The 26,629-nt window shown below is 38.4% G+C and overlaps 1 protein-coding gene across 25 annotated transcripts in view; it reads right to left on the bottom strand.

The window, feature by feature from the left end:
* Nucleotides 1-26,629, bottom strand: part of THRAP3 (thyroid hormone receptor associated protein 3) — an 81,905-nt gene that overhangs the window by 17,041 nt on the left and 38,235 nt on the right. For 18 of the 25 annotated variants that reach the window (XM_042245549.2, XM_060419660.1, XM_060393348.1 and 15 more), the window contains 2 exons: nucleotides 25,932-26,019; nucleotides 2,237-2,404 (listed from right to left, as the gene is read on the bottom strand). In XM_042245549.2, the coding sequence (XP_042101483.1) occupies nucleotides 2,237-2,373 (137 nt within the window). In that variant the 5' untranslated portion in view covers nucleotides 2,374-2,404; nucleotides 25,932-26,019. Of the gene's footprint in view, nucleotides 1-2,236; nucleotides 2,405-16,144; nucleotides 26,020-26,629 lie in introns of all 25 variants that reach the window. The other 7 variants (XM_060419887.1, XM_060419715.1, XM_060393400.1 and 4 more) reach the window with 3 other exon arrangements.

Genomic DNA, 26,629 nt, shown 5'->3' with positions numbered 1-26,629 from the left:
AATAAAAACTGAACATCCAGTGGCAAATTTATCTGTTTCTAAAAAACAGAGAAGTCAGACTAGAATTAAATATAAAAACATTTTTCTAGTAAAGATATTCCTCCAAAATAATCTTCCAGGCATTAAGACAGCACATAGAGTGACTCCAGACCTACCCCAAAACATACTGCCTGCCTAAGATATCTTTCCCTCATTTACCAAGTTGATGGCCATGCCAAATGATATGTGCAATAAGGAGATGCGATCTGTCCAGAAAACCAGTTATCACCAATACTGCAGAGTTGGTGAGCATTCTTCATTTTGGTTTATGTCAGTTCAATTCTTTCTCTCAGTTTCAGTTGTACAGACTCTTCTTTTTGGACCAATTACTTAGTCTCCATTTATTAAATTAACTTTTAAAATTACCTGTAGAACCAAATGAGCTAAAACTGAGTTAAACAGTCCAGATCAAAAGAATCTGGGTGTAAGGTGGAGTTCACTAGCAGTCCCTGCTTAGTCTTATGGCCTTGTTAGCAACTTCCTGAGGTAAATATATTCAGTGGATTTTCCCTCTTTCTTGGGGGGTAGGGGGGCAGTGTAAGAAAATGCGATGGAACTTTACTTTTAGAGATTCTAACACAATTAGGCAACAGACACTCTATCTAGCACAAAGCCTGATATAATAAAAGTATGTGCCCAAGAAATATGGGAGAGAAAAACAAAGCTAAGACTACTGCTGCTGCTGCTGCTGCTAAGTCACTTCAGTCGTATCCGACTCTGTGTGACCCCAGAGATGGCAGCCCACCAGGCTCCCCTGTCCCTGGGATTCTCCAGGCAAGAACACTGGAATAGGTTGCCATTTCCTTCTCCAATGCATAAAAGTAAAAAGTGAAAGTGAAGTCGCTCAGTCGTGTCAGACTCTTAGCAACCCATGGACTGCAGCCTACCAGGCTCCTCCGTCCATGGGATTTTCCAGGCAAGAGTACTGGAGTGGGGTGCCATTGCCTTCTCCAAAGCTAAGACTGGTGACCCTCAAAACATAATGTTATTATTATTTTTTTAATGGAGGGTTTCTTTTGAAGGAGAGACCCAGAGTTTGAAACTTCCTACTCTACACTATATGGAAGTCATCACGTTTGCACACCTACTTTTTGTTCAATCTCTACTCTGAAATTAATTTTCAAAAAGGCTTCTCAGAGATTCCATTTAAGAATTAACTTGTTCTCGTTGGGAAGGTGAGGGTAGGGGAGAATCCTACCAATCTGAGGACATTCACCTAAAATAATCAGCAGGGGCTCCAAGTGGGAACACTGAGAATCATGTCCTTGCCTATTGCAACTCTGACAAAAAGAATGATTTTGGTGTTTAAATATTTAAATGATCAATATTTCTCTAACACACATATAGAAACTTACATTTATTAAAAGGTTCTTACCCACTCACAAAATAAAATTAAGTTTTAAAGAATGAAAAATAGCCCGTAGAGGATTCATGTTGATGTGTGGCAGAACCAATACAATACTGTAAAGTAATTAGCCTTCAATTAAAATAAGTAAATTTAAATTAAAAAGAAAAAAAAGATGCTGGAAGTTTGGCACCCTATTCCAAGACACAGCTGAAATAAGGAAATAATCCAACTAAAGGTGTAGAAATTAATTAAAGTATATTGGTGATAAATTCAAAAGAAGTATTTGCACATTTAGGCAAAATGATGCCTACAATAGTGACTTTTAGGTAGTTTTAAGATGAGTTTTACTAAATAGATGCAGCTTGTTAGTAAGTGGCATATCAGGTGTATGTAAGTGACTACTGATTCTTTTTTTAAGGTTTATTTTAGTGGGTTATGCTTTCTTTTTCTTGCAATGTTGATTATACTATTACTCTTCTTAGCTATCTTTTCTTTGCTAATGATGCAACTAAACTTTGGCCCAAGCCTCCAAAAATACTTCAGTGGAAAACAATCTGGTACAGAGATGTGAAGCAAGTAGCTTTAAAAAAATATTCTTTCTTTCAAAGTAGAGGAAAAACAGTATCTGCTGGCAGGAAAGAAAAGGAATTAGGCAAACAGCATGGCAATCAAAGCTGATTTAGAGTTGTAGTGTTTGAAGAGACCTGGAATATCTTACAGCCCAACATTTCACCTCAAACTAATGCCCTACCTCCACTTGACACTCACAGAAAGAGTCTAACAGAAGATCTTCAGAGACTCGCACGGACAAACCAATGATGATCTCATTATACAGTCATACCCCCTTACCTCAGCCTGCGCTTCCTTGAACGAGAGACAGAGCGACTTCGGGATCGAGACTTCGAAAACGAACGAGAACGAGATCTTGATGCAGATCTTGATCGAGAAGAGCGAGATCCAGACTTAGATTTGTTTGTTTTTGACATCTCTGAAGAAAGGGTCACTTTTCAATTATACCTAAGAATCAAACAAATGAGTGAGCCTCTTTGCAAACCCAAATTTCTGTGAACACTTAGAAACAAAAAAGATGAAATGACTGCTTTAGAGAGGAGGGAGAGGGTGAGATGTATGGAGTAACATGGAAATTTATAATACCATATGTAGAATAGATAGCCAATGGTAATCTGCTATATGACTCATGGAACTCAAACAGGGACTCAGTGATAATCTTCTAGAAGGGTGGGGGGGGAGGGAGATGGGAAGGAGGTTCAGGATGGAGGGGACACGGGTGTACCAATGGCTAATTCTTATTATTTCCCTACTTCCTGGACCTTGAAGCCATGAGGCATATCCTTAATATTTAATTCAAAGGAAAAGGTTTAAAATGTAAGAGACTATTCTCAAATACTGTAATGCCACAACAGGATGTAGTACACCGTGTAAAATACAGGACATTAATCCATAAACACAGGAATAAAGCAATTTACAGGAGAAGAACCATTAACTTTCTTTTAGCCTGTCACCACCTTCAACAGCCAACCTTCTTTCGGGGTCACCTTCCCATGAAAAACACACAAAATTGTCTTTGCTTTTTTTCAAAGATCATAAAGCTAGTTAATAGCCAAACCAGGTAAGAACTACAGGACCTAATTCTGTCACACCTCACTGCTTAACAAAAGATTCTTTATGTGAAGGGAAAATAATAACTGATGAACATCTCAGCCTTCTCTCTCAGATTTTTTGTTATTCAGATCCCCGCTCAAAAGCTATCTATCCAGAGGCCTGCCCTGGCCACCCAATCAAAAGCCATTTTCCAAGGTATAGTCCAATATCTTGTTTTGTTCTTCAGAGCATTCAATCTAGGACTTGAAACTTATTTACTCTGCACTTGTTTACTTTGCTTTCCATCTGTACCCAAGTAGAATGCAAGCTCCCACTGGCATAAATCTCTTATTTACTGATGGATCCTCAATGCCCAGAACAGCAGACACTTAAAACAATATTTTTATTAACTTATCCTCAAGGAGAGTATCATTACATCCGTTTTTACAGATGAGGATACTGAGCACATAAAAGAAGGTAACTAACTTGCCCAAGGCACACAGCTGTAAGTGGCACGGCTGGGATTTGAACCCAGGTGAGCTGGCTCCAAACTAGTGTTCTTTAACTACCATTGTATTATACTGTCTTGCCAGAGACTTGTGGGACGAATACATGATTCCAAGTCTCCACTCCTACGGAGTTCAGGATCTGGTAAAGATAGCAAGACACAGACAAACTGAAAGGCAGTATTTGTTTATTTATAATTACTATATTCAAGTTTTAGATTTGAATTTTAAGAACTTTTAGAAAGGCAAAGAAGTCCAGGAAGCTTCTACAGCTCTAGTTCATAGGGATTATAACCATAATAATCTCAAAAGACATGATTTAGAAGAGGACTGAGAAACGTCTAGGAAGCCAAAGACAAAGGGTGATGAGTAAGAGATTGCTAAATGAGGATACCAAAGGCCTACATCTAGATCCTGCCAAAAGGATCAAACTGTTACATGCTCTAGCAAGGTCAAAGATGTTCAGTTTGGAGCCAATTTTCGCCAGTAGTGTCACTGTACAAAGCCAAGGTGGAAGGATGAGTTATTTGGGGATATAGGGTGGAGGTGTAAATAAGCAACTTATAGAAACTGAATATTGAAAACACATTGTTTTTTTGCTTGGCCTTCAGTATATTTTGGGATTCTTTGGGTTCATTCCTGCTCAATGGCTTTTTTCTGTTACAAGTCTAGGGAAATCTTTGCCTAGTAACTTCTCTGTCCAATTTCCAATTTTAGCTTAGGCTAGAAATAAAAATCCTTTTAGCTCACATTTACACAACAGGTGGACAATACCAGACTTTAAAAGAAAAGGGAGGGAATTCCCTGGTGATCCAGTGGTTAGGACTCTGTACTTTCACTGCTAAGAGTGCAGGTTCAATCACTGGTCACGGAACTAAGATCCTGCAAGCCGTGCTACGTGGCCAAAAACAAAAATTAAAAAAGAAAGAAAGAAAAAAGGAGATGGGGGAACACGTTAGTAAAGCAAGAAATATTCATTTCCACTCCCAGACACTGGAAAATTAAGACATTTTCATTAACAGGAAAAGAAAGTTGCCACTTAAATACAAACAGAGCCAAATTTAACAGTTTCATATATATTAAACTTACTAGAGTTGACAAGTATATTCAAGAGTCATTTATTGTGACACTACCTTCACTTTCAGAACTCTTTTAATGTGAGCTGAAGTTAAAACACCACTACCCCTGAGAGTTAAGAGGAATAACTCTGCATGATACAAAACCAGAGCTGGAAACAGATCAAATGAATACCTTAACTCATTCACGAGAACTCTTGAAAGTGGACAATGATAAATTAAAACAGACTTGGTCTTTGCCTCCATGGAACTTATAATCTAAAGTTGCAGATAGACAATAAACAAGTGAGCAAGCAAAAACGTAATTCTGGCAAGTACTAGGAAGGTGGCAAAAAAAAGCATAAATATGGGCAAATTTATAAAGTGTGGTAGCAAGAGACTCAGGTTCAACCCCTGGGTCGGGAAGGTCCCCTAGAGTAGGATATGGCAATCTACTGCAGTATTCTTGGGGAAAATTTCATGGACAGAGGAGCTTGGCGAGCTACAGTCTACAGGGTTGCAGAGAGTCTACCGTTAACTGAGCACACACGCAGAGTGACTTATTCAGGTAGGACGGTCCAGAGACAGCAGCTAAGCTGTCACCTGAAGACTATGAAAGAACAAGTCACATAAAAAAGGGAAAGATCCAAAAGATTGAGAAGTCTTTTCTCTTGATATACACAAACAGATATAAAACACAAATATTTTAGTGTAAGGCAGGGACAACCATATCTAAAGCTATGTGATCAAATTACTAAAATTCATTCAAAACAACTCTCAGTTTTAATTTTTAAGACTTTTTAAATGTCACTGCCATTACACATAGGTTTTTCCATTTCTAACATTTCTTCCATGTCTATGCTCTAAAAATATTATGGAGAGTGAGACAGACAAATACCACCCTGGAAAACAACTTAGCACTTTTTACATGTTACAAGCACTAAGCATTTGGTTTCTGTTCAAATTAAAACTTCTTCCAAAGGAGATTTTGTTTCTTCAGCAATGCCTACTCTTCTTTAACATGTAGTTTCATTTACAGTAAGACAGCCACGTTCCCACACCAGCAATATAAAAGAATCCAACTACTGAACAAGTAGTGATCAGCACACTAGCAGGCAGAAACATGGGACACAGTTCCTAAACTCCTAAGTTAAGGGCTGGTATGATCCAAATATCCTCGAACTTTCCAAGAGCCTTCAGATGACGAGGTTTCCTATCCACATCATCACCCTATTTGCCACGGAATCAAGTACAGTTTGTCCTCCTTCATTGGGATACTGAAAACTATTCAGACACTATTAATGCATCCTAAAACTGCTCATTCTGGCAGCCACACCACATGCTGATTCAGAGTGAGATGAGTCACTAGGGCCCTCAAGTTCTTTCTCATAAACCCTCCTCAGCTGCAAAATGTCCTCCTCCTCCATCTTGTACTGACACTACTGTTGTTCTATGCCCCCCTCTTTTCAATTTAAAACCCAGGTGCAGAATTCAAACAGCCTTCTGAAATCATTTCAGATACAATCCTGTCACTTGGAGCAAAGGTTTATCTTTTAAACTGTTTTGCAGAGCCACCTGAGAGGACAGTTTCCAGACCCGTCACTCTTTTTGAAACACAAGCATTCACCACCAAACCACTTGTCTTTGGAAGAACAGATACATTTCACTTAAAGCAAAAGTCTTAAGGTATATAATTACATGGCTTCTATATCATTAAAAACACAGATTTTGAGACTTCCCTAATGGTCCAGTGGCTAAGATTCCATGCTCGCAATGCAGGGGACCTGGGTTTGATCCCTAGTCAGAGACTACAACTCATATGCCGCAACTAAGACCCAGCACTGCCAAATAAAAAAAATTTTTTTAATGAAGATTCTATTTTTTACCTCCAAGCAAAAAGACTAATATTGACAGCAAGGGCCAAAGAAAGCTTCTCTACATTAAAGACTCTCACAGATAAGAAAGAATTCAATTATTCCTTCCCCCTCCTCATGCTGGATTGTTAAGTTTCTTCTTAACTGTCCCTAGTAATTATGCCAGCACTGTGCTTGGCACATGGTAAATGTCTGCTGAATTCACCAGAAGGAACATCCTGGGAGTATTTAATACTGTTTGCCCCATGTTTGGAACACTGTGGATAGGTTTCACTGGGCAGGAGACTGAGTTCCTAATACTAAGCAGTGCCAAATATAACCTCTCAACAGGCCGGCCACCCCAGAGCTTCAACCTTCGCAGCCCTAAGCGGTCAAGCTACATATAAACCATGCAACTATTCTTCAATCCATAAATACTAGGTTTATATTCCAAAAGATCCTTCTTAGAAAAGATTTAACTGCTTATTTTCTTTCACAGAAAGATTTACTACTAATCAAGCAAATAAAAATGGAAGGCAAACATACTATAACCTGAAAACAAAACAGGAACATAAAACAGACCTGTAGCCTTCCTAGTATGTAAAACCAATTCAGAACTAAGTCCTTTAAAGCTCTCTGAACCCATGAAAGGATGTAGGAATTGTGTTGGGCCAGGGAACTAATGTACATGGTTAACAGATTGCTGTCTGAATATCTGCATCTGTTTTCAACAACTCCATTGCCGTACTTAATGTCTGTACAGGCCTTTGCTGGGCAAACCACTTTTTCCCATTCTCTCATTTTCATCAATATCAAACTTACTACCTCACAGCATATTCCATTTAATCGAGAATCTTGTGTAGCTTAAAGAGCATATTCACAGCATTTCTCATCTCATCTCTCACTTCAGTATCCACATTACAACCAATCTAAAATCAAACAAAGTACTGGTATTCTGATGAACACCAACCTTTTCTAGCACCACCTGCTTTCCCTACAGCAATTAAGCACACACAGTTGCCTCTCATTTTAAGTTATGAGAATGTATTAGTATCGTGAAACTTACATCACAAATTATCACTCCAAGGACTCACAACTAACTCAAGAAAGGAGTGTTACAAAGGAACATTTACTTTAATCTGGTTAATTTAGGTCACAGGACACAAATAAGACCTAAGCCTAGAGAATTTCAGGACAGAATCAATAAGCGCCATCCTCTAAAAGTAAACCAACAGTCAAAACAATGGATAAAAACAATCACCTATGGAAATCTTTCCAAGAAATAGCTTTCCAAATAGAAATGCAAAATTCTTGGCATAAGACCTAGAATCCCTTTAAGGTAAGTCTCTAATTTTAAGATGTAAAACTCCGTAAGATACATACTATGACATGAGTTTATAAAAAAAGAAGTTTTTAGTAATGAGTGAATATGGATGGGAAACTGAAACATGGGAATCTGCATCTTCTTATAGTTCAGAGAAAGGAAGGCGATGCTTTAATGACCCATACCATACATACATACGTTTAGGCCAAGCCATGCAGCTCATGGGATCTTAGTTCCCCACCTAGGGACTGAACCCAGGCCCTCAGCAGAGACAGTGCATAATCCTAACCAATGGACCACCAGGGAAGTCCCCATAGTAATAATTCAAAGAAAAAAATCTATCTAAAAGTCGGGGGACCATAGAGTTCAAACCTAGAAGTTAGCGTACAGTCTACAGACCAAAAGAGATTTTTGTCCTGCTCTGGGGGTTGGGGGTGTATATGTGAGTGCTCAACTGCCCAGTCATGTCCAACTCTTTAGACCTGTAGCCCACCAGGCCCTCTGTCCAGGGGATTATCCAGGCAATAATACTGGAGTGGACTGCCATTTCCTTCTTCAGGGGGATCTTCTTGATCCAGGGATCAAACCCTCATCTCCTGCATTGGCAGGCAGATCCTTTACCACTAAGCCACCCAGGAAGCCGCCAGGTTGGGGGCAGGGGGGTGACATTTATTTGTTATCTAGCAATTTAAGGTTTCCAGGATACCTGTGTTGACAATAGGGGGAAGTATTTTATACTGGAATTATCCTGAACAACCTGGACTCATCACTTACTCAAGCAGGACAATTCAGCTACTCTGATTTGATGGACTTGCTATTTAGGACTGTCTGGGGAGCTTCGTGGGCTGCCGTCTATGGGGTTGTACAGAGTCGGACACAAATGAAGCGACTCAGCAGCAGCAGTAGCAGCAGCTTCTCTTGCTCTATTTGGAGTATGCTCATCAAAGATCCTTCTAACTTGAAGTTTGGTCTCTGGATGGACCTGCCTACCAGAAAACACCCTAGGCAAATACTGGCTTTCCTAATAAATACATATCCATCAGAAATTGATTCCCTGGCACTTTATCAATAACACCTGTGCCAAGCCAAGGAGCCATGAACCTTCAGCATTACCTCACTTTATATACACAAAACTCATTAATCTTACATTCTGTACCTGTTTTACTGAAGAGCAAACCAGGATTTATGCAGTTAGGTAACTTGCCCCCAAAGTTCTACAGCTAGTTAAGTCCAAAATTCAAACACACATCTTTCTAACATTGTGCTAGTGATTCACCATTAGCACACAGGCTACCCGCATGTTGTACTCCATCAATCAGCTTTTTGTGAAACTGATCAGCTTAAAAATAACAAAACTCTGTTTCTGAAACATAATTATCTCTTAAAATATCTGGTTCATAAACCAGCAAAACTGAAATGCTTAACTAAAACAGCCAACAGTTCTCTTCCTCCACCCCTATCTGCTAACTCACATGCAAAAAATAGAAACAGGCTCTGCCTGAAACATGTCTGCCCAAGATAGCAGAAATGTTTCTGCTGTGGATGACTTTAGAAAGTCCAAACTAGGAAAGCCACAGCCAGCTGTAGAGAACAAAGAGCTTCATGTAACAAGAGACTAATAATAAGAAACATTCCAAAGCAGCTACACCACTTTACTTTCCCATCAGCAGTGTATGAGGGTTCCAATCTCTCTCCAACACTGTCTTTTCATTATTGAGCTATAAGACTTCATAAGTTATGGATGCATGCGTGCATGCTAAGTTGCTTCAGTTGAGTCCAACTCTGTGTGACCCTACGGACTGCAGCCTGCCAAGCTCCTCTGTCCATGGGATTCTCCAGGCAAGAATACTGGAGAGGGTTGCATGCCCTCCTCCAGGGGATCTTCCCAACCCAGGGATCAAACCCGTGTCTTTTACGTCTCCTGCATTGGCAGGCAAGTTCTTTACCATTGGCGTCACCTGGGAATCCCAAATTATGGAACAGGTATATTGGACATATACTTTGCAAAAAGTTTCTCCCAATTTGTAGGCTGTCCTTCCATTTTCTTGACACAGACCTTTAAAGAAAAGAGCTTTTGTTTGGTTCTCTCTAAAGTCCAATTTATCTCATTTGCCCTTTTGTTCCTCGTGCTTTTGGTGTCATATTTAAGAATGGTTTGCCCAAGGTCACAAAGATTTAATCCTAGGTTTTCTTCAAAGAGTTTTATAGTATTAGCTCTTCCATTTAAGTCCATAATCCATTCTGATTTAAATTTTGTTACAGTGTGAGGTAAGGATCCCATCTCACTTTTTTGTATATGGATATCCAGATGTCTTAGTACTATTTGTTGAAGAGACTAGTCTTATCCTACTGCAATGTACTGGCCATCTCTCAAAAATCAATTCACCATAAATGTGAGGGTTTATTTCTGTACCTTCAATTTTATTCCACTGACCCATATGTCTATCTTTATGCCAGTCTTGATTAATGTAGCTTTGTAGATATTCTGAAATCGGAAAAGCACAGGTTTTCCAACCTCCTCCTGCTCAGAGAATTTTGGCTATTCTGAATCCCTTACATTTTCAGATAAATTTTAGCATAAGCACATCAATTTCTGCAAAAAAAAAAAAAAAAACCAAACAGCTGAGATTTTTGTCAACGATTGTTTTGAATCTGTAGATCAGTTTGGAGAGAACTGTCATCTTCACAACATTAAGTCTTCCAACTTGTGAAGGCAGGATGTCTTTCTACAGGGTTTGTAGTTTTTTTCAGAGTACAAATTTTGTGCTCATTTTGTTAAATTCATCCCTAAGAATTTTACTCTTTTTGATGCTCCTGGAAATGAACTGTTTTTCTATTTCATTCTGATTGTTCATCACTGTGTATGCTTAGTCCCTCAGTCATGTCCAGCTCTTTATGACCACATGGACTGTAGTCTGCCAGGCTCCTCTGACCATGGGGATTCTCCAGGCAAGAATCCTGGAGTGGGTTACCATGCCCTCATCCAGGGAATCTTCCCAACCCAGGGATCGAACCCAGATCTCTCTCATTGCAGTTGGATACTTTTATCATCTGAGCCACTAGGGACGCAGTCATTAGTGTATAGAAATACAATTCATTTTTGTATACTCATCTTGTATCCTTTAACATTACTGAATTCATGTATTAGTTCTACTAGTTTTCAATGGATTCCTTAAGATTTTCTACGTAAGATCATATCATCTGCAAAAGAGATAGTTTTACTTCTTCCCCTGCTGAGTTAGATGACTTTTATTTCATTTTAATGCCTAATTGCCCTGGTTAGAACCTTCAGTACAATGCTGAACAGAAATGAAGTGGACATTCTTCTCTTATTCCTGAACTTAGGGCAAAAACACTGTCTTCTTTTCACCTTTAAGTACAATGATATCTCACAGATGTCTATTATTGGATTGAGGAAGTTCCTTTTATTCCTAGTTTGTTAAATATTTTTATTATGAAAAACTGTTGGATTTTTTTTTCATGTTTGTACTGTATTTATTGAGATGAAGAAGTGGTTTTGGTCCTTTATGCTACTGTATTACACTGATTTTCAACAGTTACCACGTAATACCTGCTTTTACAATAGGCCTTAAAATTAGTCTTTATCCTATTTATGGATCTCTAACATAACTTAATAGAACAGACTGACCCCATATGGGCCTCCATTCCCTGTCCCTTGTCCCAGGAACTGCTATCTCTGCTCTCACTAGAGGACAGAACTTTTCCAGATAGATGGCTCTACATTTGGTACTGTTGCTAACCAATTAAGTTTAACAATTCAGGACAGCAAACCAAAGAGGCTACAAGATTAACTGGTCAGAGATCATGTCTGATTTTGTTCTCCCTTTCATGCACAGCACTTAGCCACAGAGTGGACACTCAGTATGTGCTAAGGAACAGGCTTGTTTCACACTTCCTCTTCCTTCTCCACTCTCTTTATCACACAAGCAGGATAATAACAGGTCAGTTCACCAAATATTAACATTCCAATCCAAGAGTAAAATTAAGTATGTACCACAGTCCTAATAACTACTGCTAAACTAGAAAGAAAGAAAGTGAAGTCGCTCAGTCGTGTCTGACTCTTTGCGACCCCACGGACTGTAGTCTACCACACTCCTCTGTCCATGGGATTTTCCAGGCAAGGGTACTGGAATGGGTTGCCATTTCCTTCTCCAGAGGATCTTCCCAACCCAGGGATCGAACCCAGGTCTCCCACATTGTAGGCAGACGCTGTACCATCTGAGCCACCAGGGAAGCTAAACTAGAAGCTGAGCTTATTTCTCACAGTCTTTAGCAGACATTCACATTTCAATTTGGAGAAGGAAATGGCAACCCACTCCAGTGTTCTTCCCTGCAGAATCCCAGGGGATGGGGAGCCTCGTGGGCTGCCGTCTATGGGGTCGCACAGAGTTGGACACAACATTTCAATTAATAGTGCCAGGTCAGAGTGAAACTCCACTGCCACGAAGTCCAGTCAAGACAGCCCTGCTCTCAACAGTCACTAAAGGCAAGATGCAGAAAATTCTTGAACAAACTGACTAAAATTTTAAAAAGATCCAAAAATCAGCCAAGAAAGAAACTCACAGCTCATAAAGAGTCATAGGCAAAGGACTGGGCCTGACTGTGTGCTCTGGACAGGTGCAGGAAAGAAGAGCTCAGGTGACATATCAAATGTGTTTACTATTTTATGCTCTCCTCTGGAGATTATCCTCTCCTGAGTAAAAAGGGAAAGAGAATCAAGAGTAGCTATGAGTCTAGGGTAACACTTTCCCAAGACTTCACACCCCACTCCCAATATCCTTGAAGAAATCTAAGTTCAGAGACCCCTTCCTGACATTTACTCTATTAAATAGCTCTCTTGAGTTATTAAATAAACCCACAAATATAATACTAATTTCAACTCTGAAGTCTTAAAATTTACAGAGGCAAATATCCACATATGCCCTGAGCACCTTTCTGAAAGGAAAGAAGGATCCTTTGGGGAGAAGGGCAGTTTTATTGCTGAAACAATTTAACGATATAATAAAAGGTTTGCCCTCGCCTATAGTACAAAATCAAAGTTATTTTGGAGTTCAGTACTAAAATTCTTTAGCTTTTTTACATTATACTCTATGTAATTTGGTAGAACATGTTTTTAAAATGTGTTAACATGTAGGTGAGTGAAAGTCGCTCAGTCCTGTCCGACTCTTTGCAACCCCATGGAATTCTCCATGGAATTCTCCAGGCCAGAATACTGGAGTGGGAAGCCATTCCCTTCTCCAGGGGATCTTCCCAACCCAGGGATCGAACCCAAGTCTCCCACACTGCAGGTGGATTCTTTATCAGCTGAGCCATAAGGGAAGCCCCAATGTATAGGCACAGATATACATTAAAACATATCTACTTAAGCACATGCAGCAAACTATTAACAGTGGTCACCTCTGCGGAACAGAAAGGAAGACATGAAGAGGAAGGGGGCAGGAAAAGGGAAAGACATGGAATGGGGCAGACAGGATGGGAGCACGTGCTTCTTATTTTACATATAAATTTTTTTAGCTGGTAAATTTACAGGTGATTTCCCCCTACCAGTCTTTTTTAAAAAGTTGTTAATAACATTCATAGAGTTAATGGTGTTGATTCTCTTAATGTGGAATCAAACATCTACCTACTTTCTTCAGAGACATTTTAAAAATCTAGACAAGTAATTTCCACAGAACTCTAAACAAATAAAACTATACTTTAATGATTCAAAGTCCATTCTGAGGGAAACTTTACTACAATGGAATTTTTTTCCTCTTTTATTACTTAACAAAAGGCTAAGAAAGGCCAGCCTAATAGCCAATTGGGCTCTATTTTTTTTCTTTAATATTTTTATTATGGAGGTATTGAGTCAAACATACACAAAAGTAGAAAAAAAATAGTGTAAGGAACCCAAATGCATCCATCATCCAGCTTTAAAAAAATTATCAACTCTTTTCAGGTGGGCTCAATTAATGATCAAAATCCTAATTAGTCTAAGTGGATACAGCCAGTCTCTGCAGCTATTTCCCCAAGTATATCAGCTGACTCACTCAGCATCAGACTCTCTGTGCTCCCGTGGACTATAGCCCGCCAGGCTCCTCTGTCCGTGGGATTATTCCAGCAAGAATACTAGAGTGGGTTGACATTTTCTCCTCCAAGTAGTCTTCCCAGCCCAAGAATCGAAACCTCATATCCTGCATTGCCAAGTGGATTCTGTACCAATAAGCCACCTGGGAAGCCCCTATTTTCCCATACCTTTTCCGTTAAAAAAAAAAGAGAGAGAGAATCCTTCCATTAAGAAGTCCAGACGTGTGGCACTTCCCTGGTGGTCTAGCATTAGGATTTGCCACTTTTACTGCGGAGGCCCGGATTCAATCTCTAGTCATGGAATAGAGAATCTGCAAGCCTGCATGGCAGGAGGGGAAAAAAAAACCCAGGCATCCAACGAGAGGACCCAAAAGGTTCATATCTATATGCTGCTCCGTGTGCGCTCTGAAAATAAGTCTAAAAAGGGGATCATTTATATCAGCAAATAACAATGACTGTGATTTCAGTTCAAACACATTTAAAGTAAATTCCAAAGTGCAACCTTAAACTGCCTCCTAATTACAGGACGTGAGTAGTCCAAAATACCACTGTGAGTTGTTTCATCAACTTGTTTTAAGAAGTGTGACTACCTCATAACAAGTGAGCAATTATGATGAGAGGAAGAAAATATACATTAATAAACTACATTTTTGGGTTAGCAAGGCAAAAAAGCTAAAGCTTCTAATTCTGCAGAGTCCAAAATTCACATAGAAATTGTCAGTTCACTTCAACCGTTTATTTGGCATTTGGAGAAATTATTTTTACACGGTAATTTTTTTACCAATGTGCTTTTATTCTAGCCTTACTATCAACTTCCCTGAAAATAACCCTTCGTTAATAACAGCATATATTTTAGTTTACTTATGCTAACAATGGACCTGTTTACAGAACAAATTCTCAACTGTTCTTCTTAATGGCTGTTGTCAGGCTGTAAAGAATTCAAAGGAGAAACCAGCTCTGGAAAACTTCACCGAAACAATTCAGCACAGGGACCCCTTTGTGTTCACAAACTAGAGGGTTAAGGGACAGCTGGTAAAGCACATACCCTCAAAGAAACAGTATCTGGCCTTTGGTTCTTACGACAAGTAACTGTAGCAAAAGGCCCAACTCTGTTGTGTGTTTTCATTACTTAAAAAAAAGTAAATTTAGTTATCCATGGACACAAAGATAATTTTTCAAAGTGAAAACTAGAAAAATTTTCCTTAATGCTTAAGAAGCATTAAAAAAGCTTCCCTGAGGGTAAGCTCTGAAGTAGTTTAAAAGTGTTATCAATTAAGGAATGGAAAGCCTGACATAAACATACACAGATACTTTATCAAGAATACTGCCAATGTGGGAAGTTCTAGCCAGGTGGATTAGCCAGCGCTTATTCACAAAGGTTCAATTCCAAGTCCTCCAAAAGTCAATCTCTATCCCTCCCTTTCCAGCCCTAATTTCTTTGGACAGCAAACAGGAGCGCTGCATTATTTAATCGCTTAGAAAATCCATAATAAACTGCATAGCAAAACAAACAAAAAAAAATGATGAGGACCATCTCTTTCAACTTGAGAAAAAGAAGTAATCCCTTTCTAACAATATAGCTACTTACACTGGATGCTTTGGGCTGCCAAATGCCAAAAAGACCTGTTTTGACAAGAGTTCTTTCCAAAAGCCACCAGAAACCTGTGTCCTGTGGGTGGGTGGGACTGCAGGCTCCTGTCTGACCAGTACAGAGCCCATCCTACCTCAGAGACAAGTTTTCTTGACTTCTCTCCTTTTGAGCCCAAGCATCAGTCATCAACTAATAAATACCTGTTTGAGCCCAAGCATCAGTCATCAACTAATAAATACCTATTTACATGTTGCTCTAGCCTATTTGGCTGCTGCAAACTGCATTCTTCCCTCTTTTTCATCCCCAAAATATCAAGATTCCTGTTCAGGGCAGAATTGATCTTCATTGCCACTGGTGAGCAATGAAAAGCTAAAATAAATAAATAATGGGCAAGTGTTCAGGCACGTTAAATGGAGAAATTTACCGAGACTAAACTCACGCTTCATCAATAAAATGAGGATTTCGAACAGCTCTGCTACTGGCAAAAAAAACCTCAAATGTTTGCACAACGTAAGCAGAACATTCCTCATCCTGACTTTAGCCACCCTAAAAAAGGAATTAAGTGGTGAGAGTTGAACTTTTTGCCCTAAAGAAAAAAAGAATGATCCCTCCACTTCCATCCCATCACCTCTGAAATTTACTACAGAAGAAATCATTTACGATTCGTAACATATTCTACCATTTCAGAAATACTAGTCCATCTGTCTGAAAACAGCTGACCAGGGACTTGGCTACTTACCTTCTGACTGTACTTCAACTATCACTTGCAAGGGAGCAATCCAACATATACCAAATTCAGGCAGCACCACAACTATCATTTTCAAGGGGGCAATCCAACATACACCAAATTCAGGCAGCACCACAATCTCACTTGGGAAAAGGGAGTTTCCAGAGTGAGTCAGGACTCTGCAACAGGTTCCTGTCAGGCTGAGGGATATTGCCACCAGCTTCTTTTCATCACACAGCCAGCAAGAGGTCACATTTCCTTCCAGCTCTTCAGAGACTGAATTAAGTTTCTCAGTCTCCAAGACTTGGCAAGCTCCACCCATTCCATCTTTCACTTTTTAAAGAAACAGGACCACACTACTTCTCAGTCACTTAGAAAGGTAAGAAAAATGCAATGAGGCAGGTATTTTCTATATCGCATACAATACATCATGCTATTGATTATTTCAGGCCTGATTTCCACATAGGAATGAGTGTCATAAAAGTTTTTCTTTTTTTAACACCAGAGAAAACACTTAAAAATTCAAGATCACAATGACAAACCTTTACAGGAAAACCCCTTTATTCATTCAATCAAACTGCTGTTTCTCCCCCAATGAGAAATAAAAACATATGAAGTTCTTAAGATCACTGGGATATTATATAATATTCACAGAAGGTAACATAATCAATCAATGCTGGAAAATTCTGAAAACTACACACAAGTAATAAACATAGGTCTTAACCACCAATTTGAAAAAAAATAACTAGTAAAAGAAAATGTATGCAAACAATTTTATACATCGATTTCTTCTATTATAAGTATGCCTCCTAGAAGGAATAGCAAGTATGTGGGGGGTAAATTCAACTTTATTTGCCTGTACTCTATTTTAAATATATTGTTTATCTAAGAAACGACACAAAAGGAAGTGACCTGGAATAAAAGAGGCGTTGACTAACAATCTGTATAGATTTCACTTTATTCATTTGTTAAAGGTGGCGAATACTGAACATATAACTTCACTTCTGAAGTTTCAGGTTGTAGACTGGGCTTCACAAGCATATACAGGACATTGCACCAAGTGCTGATTACTGGAAAGGTGAAAACACAAGCGTATCACGATTTTTAAGACTGTTTTGCTTTCTCACTAAGACAGGTTTCACAATCTCTGTATTTTATAGTTACTTTGTTAAGATTAGTGTATCATTTTCAAAAAAATACCCATCCTTGAAGTTTTCTTACGTGTTACAAACAGGGCTTACAGTTTAATTAATAATAGGGTATCAATACTGGTTCATTAATTGTGACAAACATATCATATTAACGTAAAATGTTAATAGAAGAAATTGGGTATAGGGAATATAGGGACTGTTAAACTGTTTCCCTAACCCTAAAATATGTATGTTGAAATCCTAACATCAAGTACCCTAGAATGGACCTCATTTGAAGATAGGGTCTTTACAGAGATACGACTGGTGTCCTTATAAATAGGAGAAATCTGGACACAGAAATATGCAGAGAGAAGATGCTATGAAGAGATTCAGGGAGAAGATGGCCATCTACCAGCCGAAAGAGAGAGACCTGGAAGAGATCCTTCCCTCCCAGGTCTCAGAAGGAACAAATCCTGCCAAGCTCTTGATTTCTGACTTCTAGGCTCCAGATTTACGGGACAATTATATTGCTGTTGTTTAAGCCACTCAGTCTGTGCTACTTTGTATGGCAGCCCTAGCAAACCAATACATGAATTCTGTACAATCCTTGCAATTTCCTGTTAATCTTAAACTATTCTCAAATAAAAAGTTCATTAAAAAAGAAAGATAAAGGCAATGGTATCCACATCTCACAATTATAAGAGGATCAAAGCAGACAGGTAATTGGGAAATACCTGCTCAATGTAAAAAGAATCCATTATCTCAATACACAGTAAGCAAACAGCTAGGACTAGAATCCAGGTTTCATTCAATGTTTTCCATAACATGTTATTCCAAGATAGGGATATAAAGGCGACGAAAGTGAGGGACCATGCTGAAATAGGCGTTCAATCTAAATATCACGTCCCAAATGAACAGAACCCAAGAGAGTCACTTTATAATACTGGGCTAGGTTCTGCAGTAAGTAGTGGCTTTGGCACCAAAAAAATTAACTGGGTTCAAATCTGTGTGCTCCTTAGCTGGACAAGATACTTACTCTCTTCATCTTCCAAACATGGGCTACACCTCGTAAGACTGCCACAGGAATTAAAAAGTATACAAAAAGTGTAAATTGCCTGGCATTCAGCAGGTGACTTAACACCTTAAGCTATGTTCAGCTGCAACCCTAAAGTGGTGACAGGGAGATACTTAGAAACATCTCTAAGAGAAAATAGATTTCACCACTGATTCTACTTTCCTGCTAATACATTAGTAAGCATTCAGGTATCTTCCTATGCAAAACAATAATTTTACACTAGCTAAACTGGCACGTGTTGCACTGAAGAGACGGAGAGAAGCAAGAAAAGGTCAAATTTTAAGGTCCTGACCTTTGAAGAATAAATCCATTTGCCAATGAATGGTAGCAGGGAAAATCAATAGCAAACTGAGGGGCCATTCATTTGGAACTTAACTCCATGTCCCCAGCGTACATGACTTGTGGTATCTTCTCCTAAAATTTGCTCAATGGATATCTACTAGGCTCAGGACCATCTATGCAACTAACCCTTCATCATTAGAGAAAAAGAATGAAAAGCAGTCAGCAACTTAAATATTATCTTTGATCCCAGAGGCTCCTCTCCTATATCCCAAGGGGAGGGTGACGGCAATTTTTGTTCCTATTTTAAATGTGTTATCACTGGGGAACACAACATTCCTATTTTTTAGAGGAACTCTCAGCTTTTCTAACTTAATAAAGATACTACAGGCTATGTCAACTAATCACCTATGGACTCCTTCCAGTTCTCATTATGATAAACCTTCTTAAAAACTAAGTTAGGGAGGGGGGTTCATGTTTGGGAATGCATGTAAGAATTAAAGATTTTAAAATTTAAAAAATTAAAAAAAAAATAAATTTAAAAAAAAAAAAAACAGTGAAAAAAAAAAAAAAACTAAGTTAAACAGCCAATCATAATACAACTATTTTTTAATGAAATTATTAAGACCCTGGGCTTCCTCCAATCAAAAAAATAAAAAAGACGACCTTGGACTGAATCAGTGGTACACACTGCAATCAGAGCTTTTAAAAAAGTCCATCATTCCAATCCCAAAGAAGAGAAATGCCAAAAAATGTTCAAACTACTATACAACTGTGCTCAGTTCACATACTAACAAGGTAATGCTCAAAATTCTTCAAGCTAGAACTTTAACAGTATGTGAACCGTGAACTTCCGCATGTACAAGCTGGGTTTAGAAAAGGCAGAGGAACCAGAGGTCAAACTGCCAACATCCACTGGATCACAGAAAAAACAAGGGAATTCCAGAAAAAAACATCTACTTCTGCTTCACCGACTATGCTAAAGCCTTTGACTGTGTGGATCACAGCAAATTGTGCAAAATTTAAGAGAAGGGAATACCAGACCACCTTACCTGCCTCCTGTGAAACCTGCGTGTAGGTCAAGAAGCAACAGTTACAACAATGGACATGGAACAATGGACTGGTTCCAAACTGGAAAGGAGTACATCAAGGCTGTATACTGTCACTTTGCTTATTTAACATCTATGCAGAGTACATCATGTGAAATGCAGGGCTGGATGAATCACAAGCTGGAATCAAGACTGCCAAGAGAAATATCAGTAATTTCAGATATGCAGATGATACCACTCTAATGGCAGAAAGTGAAGCGGGACTAAAGAGCCTCTTGATGAGGGTGAAAGAGTAGAGTGAAAAACCTGGCTTAAAATTCAACATTCAAAAAACTAAGATCATGGGATCTGGCCCCATCAATTCACGGCAAATAGATATGGAAACAGTGACAGATTTTACTTTCTTGGGCTCCAAAATCACTGCAGATGGTGACTGCAGTCATGAAATTAAAAGACACTTAAAAAATAAAATAAAATAAAAATAAAAAATAAAAGACACTTGCTCCTTGGAAGGAAAGCTATGACAAACCTAGACAGCATGTTAAAATGCAGAGACACCACTTTGCTGACAAAGGCCCGTATGGTCAAAGCTATGGTTTTTCCAGGAGTCATGTACTGATGTGAAAGTTGGACCATAAAGAAGGCCAAGCATCAAAGAACTGATGCTTTTAAACTGTGGTGTTGGAGAAGACTCTTGAGAGTCCCTTGGACTGCAAGGAGATCAAACTAGTCAATTCAAAAGGAAATCAAGCCTGAATATTCATTGGAAGGACTGATGCTGAAGCTCCAATACTTTGGTCACCTGATGTGAAGAGCTCACTCACTGGAAAAGACCCTGATGCTAGGAAAGATTGAAGGCGAGAGGGAGAAAGGGACAAGAGAGGATGAGATGGTTGGGTGGCATCACCAATTCAATGGACATGAGTTTGAGCAAATTCAGGGAAACAGCGAAGGACAGGGAAGCCTGGCATGCTACAGTCCAGGGGGTCGCAAAGAGTCGGACACGACTTAGCAACTGATATCAAGATACTTTCAGGAAACTGAGAAATGAATTCTAAACCACTGATTTATGTACACACTTTACAGATTCCAAGGATTAGGTCTCTGGTCTCTCTTATCCCACCATCAATACATAGACAGCTACTCCTTACACAGAGTTCTACATAAAGCTTGTTCTACATTAAGTAAGTCTGTTCACAACTCTCTTCGGAGATAAGCTGTTTGCTATCTTTTATAGACATATGGTTACAGGATCAAATATCTTCCCCAAACAAGTTAATCACAGAGAGATTTAGAGAGGGGAAAATATATGCTTAAATTTATTCCCTTATATGTTACAACTATGACTGCTTTGAATTACGAACATTGCAGGGTATTTCAATAATTTATCCCTTCCTGCAGAAGTATGAGCCCTAAGAATTAAAGAGTCCCATACACATGTAGCTATCAAGCACCTGAAATGTGGCTGGCCTGAACTGGGATGAGGTGTAGATATAAAATACAGGATTTCAAAGACTTAGTACAAAAATCAGAGTGCAAAATGTCTCATTAATTATTTTTATATTAATTACATGTTGAAATGAGAATGTGTTGGATACATTAAATTATATAAAATATATCATTAATTTCATCTGCTTCTTTGTATTTATTACCTTAATGTGGCTGCTGGGAAATTTGATATTACATATAGCTCACACTGGACTTCTCTTGGATGGCACTGTCCTAAAGGACAATGATTATGTCTTTTCAAATGCTCAAGTTTTGAACCTTATTCAGTATTAGTCGCTTTTAAATTCATCATTTATTTTTGTAGTTTCTAGTCTTCCTTCACTTCATTCATCCCTCACTTTCCTGTTGAGGGAAAACGTGATGTCTTTGTTTCCGTACTTTACCAGATAAGTTTAGGGGAGAAAAAAAAAGAGGGGTGTCTTCTTAAACACATACACACAACTCTACACACAAAAAATGAAAAATAACTTCAAGATCTGCTATCATTCCGGATCTTACCAGTCACCTCAGTCTACAAAAGAAATCAAGAACCCAAACTGCTGCTTTCATCTAAAATGAACTAATTAAGGCACTATTCAAAGTCATCTTAATTTAGAGACCGCCTAACTATTCCAAGCCCAGATAGATCCAAACACTCAACCAGAACTCAGTTTAGGGGGGACTTCCCTGGTGGTCCAGAGGCTAAGACTCTTCAGGGTGACTCACCCAATGCAGGGGGATCAGGTTCAATTCCTTGTCAGGAGAACTAGATCCCACACACTGCAACTAAAGATGCCACAACTAAAGATCCTGCATGTTACAACTAAAGATCCTGCATGTTGCAACTAAGACCTAGCAAAGCCAAGTAAATATTTTTAAAAAGAAACAAAGAACTCAGTTCAGATACATGTGACCAGTGCAACTCCCATCTCTGGCTCATAATGAATAGCTTATTAACTACATAAAGAAATAGGTCTAGTTATTTTCTAGAACATCTTGTATTTTTTTTTAAAGGAACAAAATCGAATTCATCAGATTTATATGTGAAAGCTCCAGTTAATTTCAAGATTCTAAATGATCTGGCCCCTATGCCTACTTCTTCAACATCATCTCAAACCACTCTCTCCCCATTCAGTCACTATACTGGAGCCACAAAGGCCTTATTTCTGTTCCTGAACACTTACAGGCATTTACAGTCTCAGCACCTTTATACCCACTGTTCTTGCTACATGAACACACTTCTGCAGTCTACAGCATGGTTGGCTCCTTTCTCATCCTTCAGATCTCAGCTTATCACCCAACTCAAAAAGGTCTCTCTTCCTTAGCATTCTACCTAATAACACGTCATTGTTATTTTGTAGTCCTTCTTTCCTAACACTGCTGCTGCTGCTAAGTCACTTCAGTCGTATCCGACTCTATGCGACCCCACAGACAGCCCACCAGGCTCCCCCGTCCCTGGGATTCTCCAGGCAAGAACACTGGAGTGGGTTGCCATTTCCTTCCCCAATGCAGGAAAGTGAGAAGTGAAAGTGAAGTTGCTCAGTCCTGTCCAACCCTCAGCGAGCCCATGGACTATAGCCTACCAGGCTCCTCCGTCCATGGGATTTTCTAGGCAAGAGTACTGGAGTGGGGTGCCATTTGAAACTATCTTATCTGCCTTCCCAAACTAGAATGTAAGCTCCCCAAGAACAGGAATCCTGTCTGTCTTGCTCACTGGTGATTATCCCCAGCAAAGAGAATAGACAGTAACAAGCACTCAAGGATATACTGACTGAATGAATCAAAAAACTCAAAAGCAGCTTTAAAGGACTCTAAAAGAATCTTAGAGGGGAAAATCTAGTGGGCTTATTTTTTAAAGTATGCAACTGGCTTCCTATGTAAGGGCCCTGCTAAGCCCTTCTAGTTTTTGTTTTCCAGTTTCCAATACTAAAGTCTCTTGAAGAACTGTCACAGTTCCACACAGTGAAAAACAAGAAGTATGGAAATTTCAAGTATATTTCGCTTGCTCAGTCTAGAGAGAGAAGAAAGGGTTTATTTAAGATGAAATAAAGCACTAATAATAAAATCACTATTTGTACAAGATCAGACAAATAAATGGAACAAAACACAAAGTTTAAAAATACACCCTATTAATACACTCTCAAAAAGGTAACTTTTCAAAACACTATAAAAAAGGATAAATGAATAGTTGAGACAACTGATCAAGGAGTTAACACAAAATGTTAAGAGTCCTTCTTACCATAAACAAAACTAAAATTACAGATATACTAAAGAAATGTAAAAAAGCAAGCCGCTAAAGAAGAAAATACTACTGTCTTATTTGACAGGTCTAAATAAGATAAAAATATTACCATTAATTTTCTCAAAGATAAAAAACTGTATCCATCATAAAAGTACAATAATAACAGAACAGTAGCCAGGCACATCTCTAAATGTTTTTATATATATTCACTTATTTATTACTCCCATTCTACATATGAGGAAACTGTCCACCATCTGAAAAACTATTTTACCTCTGTTTCATTCAGAGAACAAAAGAGAGCTCTTAGAAATTAAAAATATAAGAATACATATCCATCGATTCCACTTCTGGATATTTACCGAGAGGAACTGAATCAAGTTCTCAAAGAGATGTTAGCACTATGTTCACTACGGCACTATTACAACAGCCACAATGTGGAAAAAGCCTAAATGTCCATTAACAGGTAAACAGATAAAGGAAATGTGATAGATGGAATGGAATACGACTCAGTCTTAAAAAAGAATTCTGCAATAAGTAACAACACACATGAAGCTCGAAGACATTATGTTAAGTGATACAAGCCAGTCACAGAAAAACAAAAACTGCATGATTCCTTACATAACATATCTGATCCTGCACTGCAGACAGACGCTTTACCGTCTGAGCCACTAGGGAAGCCCCCTGATATGAAATATCTAAAATAAATAAATTTATAAATTCAAAGAGTAGACTTGTCTTGGGAGTGGGAAAAGGGGGAAATGGCCAGTTACTAATCAATGTGCATCAAGTTTCAGTTAAGAAAGATGAATAAGCTTAAGAGATCTGTTATAAAGCTGTATCTATAGTCAATAACAAGTTACTCTACACTTAAAAATATCTGCTAAGAGGGTAGACTTCACCTTAAGTATTCTTATCACACTAAAAGAAAACCTAAAAGTAACTTTTCATCCATGATGCCAGCAAATTAAAAGCCTTCATGACAGATGAGGAAATGTAACTGACATCTCACCAACAGTGAATGTGAAAGGCAACAGAGCAGTATATTCAAAATTTTGAAGGAAAATTATTTCCAAACTAGAAATCTACATCTAGCCAAAGTAATGACCAACATAAGGGCAATATAAAGGCATTTTCAAGACATGTTATATCCAAAAAACTTACCTGTTGTATTCCCCTTTCTCAGGAAGCTAATGGAGACGTGTTCCTTCAAAATAAGATTGTATCAAAAAGGAAAGGGATAGGACATGGGAAAAGATAACAAAACCAGGAGGAAAAATCACCGGGATGATGTTGGGATAACATCCCAGCTCCCTAGTTAAAGCACATGCTCAAAATGAAGCAGAATAGAAAATATCTCTAAGATAAAATTGATAATATAACCAAAATGTTTAAAGTACTGAGGAAGATTAACACCTCTGGATAGATTTTAAGTAAGAAATTAATAATAAGAACACAGAAACTAAGCAAAACAGGCCAGAAAAAGATAAATATTAACAAAAGAGAAAATAACAAGTTATACAAATAAAATTAACCATAGCATACAACATGATTTAGCTGTGAATAAGCTATAGATAACCTTAATATTGTTAACAGTGAATACTGCTCTCTAACCAAAATTACATTACAGTCAGAGTGACAATATGGATGTGTGAGGAAGTCAGAGAATTCTACCACTATCCAAGCTGGGAATAGATAATACCCTAAACTGGAAAATCTGTAAGCAGCAAAATAAGCTATTTAGAGGTAAATCCAAAGAAACAGTGAAAAATTGGAAATGACTGCTTCTAGGGACTGGGAAGGGGGTGGGAGGGCTTGTTTTTCATCAAATGCTTTATGAAGGGACTTTCCTGGTAGGCCAGTAGCTAAGATTCTGCACTCTCAATGAAAGGGGCCTGGAGTTCAATCCCTTATCAGGGAACTAGATCCCAATGCTACAAGAGTTCACAAGCTGCAACTAAAAAACAAAAAGGCCCTGTGGAGCTGATGGTCTGACATGACTATGTATAGGATTTTTATACATGTATTAATTAAAAAAGAGAAACAAAAAGAGACTTAAATAAATATATAAAATGCTTTTTAAAATTTAAGAAAAGAGTATACTATGGGGGGAAATCTACTACATACATGACTTTATTCATGTTCGTCATATAGTTACCTAAGACATGGAAAACAGAGAAAAGCCTAAAGTGTTTACCAAAAAGGAACTAGTCACATAAATTATACGGAACATCCAATGATGAAATATCATGAGTCATTTAAAATCGCGAACAGAATGTTAAAATAAGAATCAGACAAAAGAGCAACTCCAATTTTGATTACACATATCCGAGTAACATATGCATAAGAAGAGTCTGTTCCCCAAACTATTAACAGTGACTATGTATGTGTAAAGTTTATGGCTGATCTTTTTTAATATGTCCAAGTGAATAAACATGTTGCTTAAAAACTCAAAAGGAATCTTCTGGATAAAAAGCATAAGACTGGTTTTAGAAGGCACGAAAATTACTATTAGTTCCTTTTACTATTATACATTTACCTTATCTGAACAATGATTTGACTTGCAGCACACCCCAAACAGACGCAGTGCCACTGGCTTCTCCAAATTACCAAGTCAGAATACAACTCTGAAACGAGAAGAAATAAGCAGTGATAAAATAGCTACCCAAACCTCGCACATTGCACCTTGAAATACAGATGCTTGGAATCTATAAGCAGAAACTCTCCTTTAGCTCTCAACTTCACTCCAAGTGGACACAGGATTCTCTCTCAAAGTATACTGGCTTGAGGGTCTCTGTCTGTCTCCTAAACTCATTTTCATTCACTCCGCCTCCTTACAGTAAGGCAGCAGTAGGGAAAGCTAAAACCTTCCTCTTATAACCTGATACCTTTCACTGGCAGTATTTCAGGTACTATGGTTTGCATTACACAGGCTGAATTTGCAAACTCCATAATTCAACTTGGAGAATAACTTCAGAAGAATTAGATGCTTTAAACAAAAACTTTCAAATAGGCTTAACTCCAAGTGTTTAAATATTTCCTGACCTAAACATTAACATGGCCATGTATCAAAGCAACGTAGCATTATACCAAACAGAAAAACAAAGTTCCAACATCAGCAAATTCAGTATGTAGTTAAACATCCTCACTCCTAGTTTATCATTCATTCAAAATACTGTAAAGCATGCCAAGTTGTTTCAGTCGTGTCTGAATCTTTGCGACCCTATGGACTATAGC

The sequence above is a fragment of the Ovis aries genome, chromosome 1, assembly GCF_016772045.2.
Source record: "Ovis aries strain OAR_USU_Benz2616 breed Rambouillet chromosome 1, ARS-UI_Ramb_v3.0, whole genome shotgun sequence".
NCBI lineage: Eukaryota > Metazoa > Chordata > Mammalia > Artiodactyla > Bovidae > Ovis > Ovis aries.
Note: the sequence above shows the minus strand (reverse complement) of the source record. Positions and strands in the feature narration are given on the sequence as shown.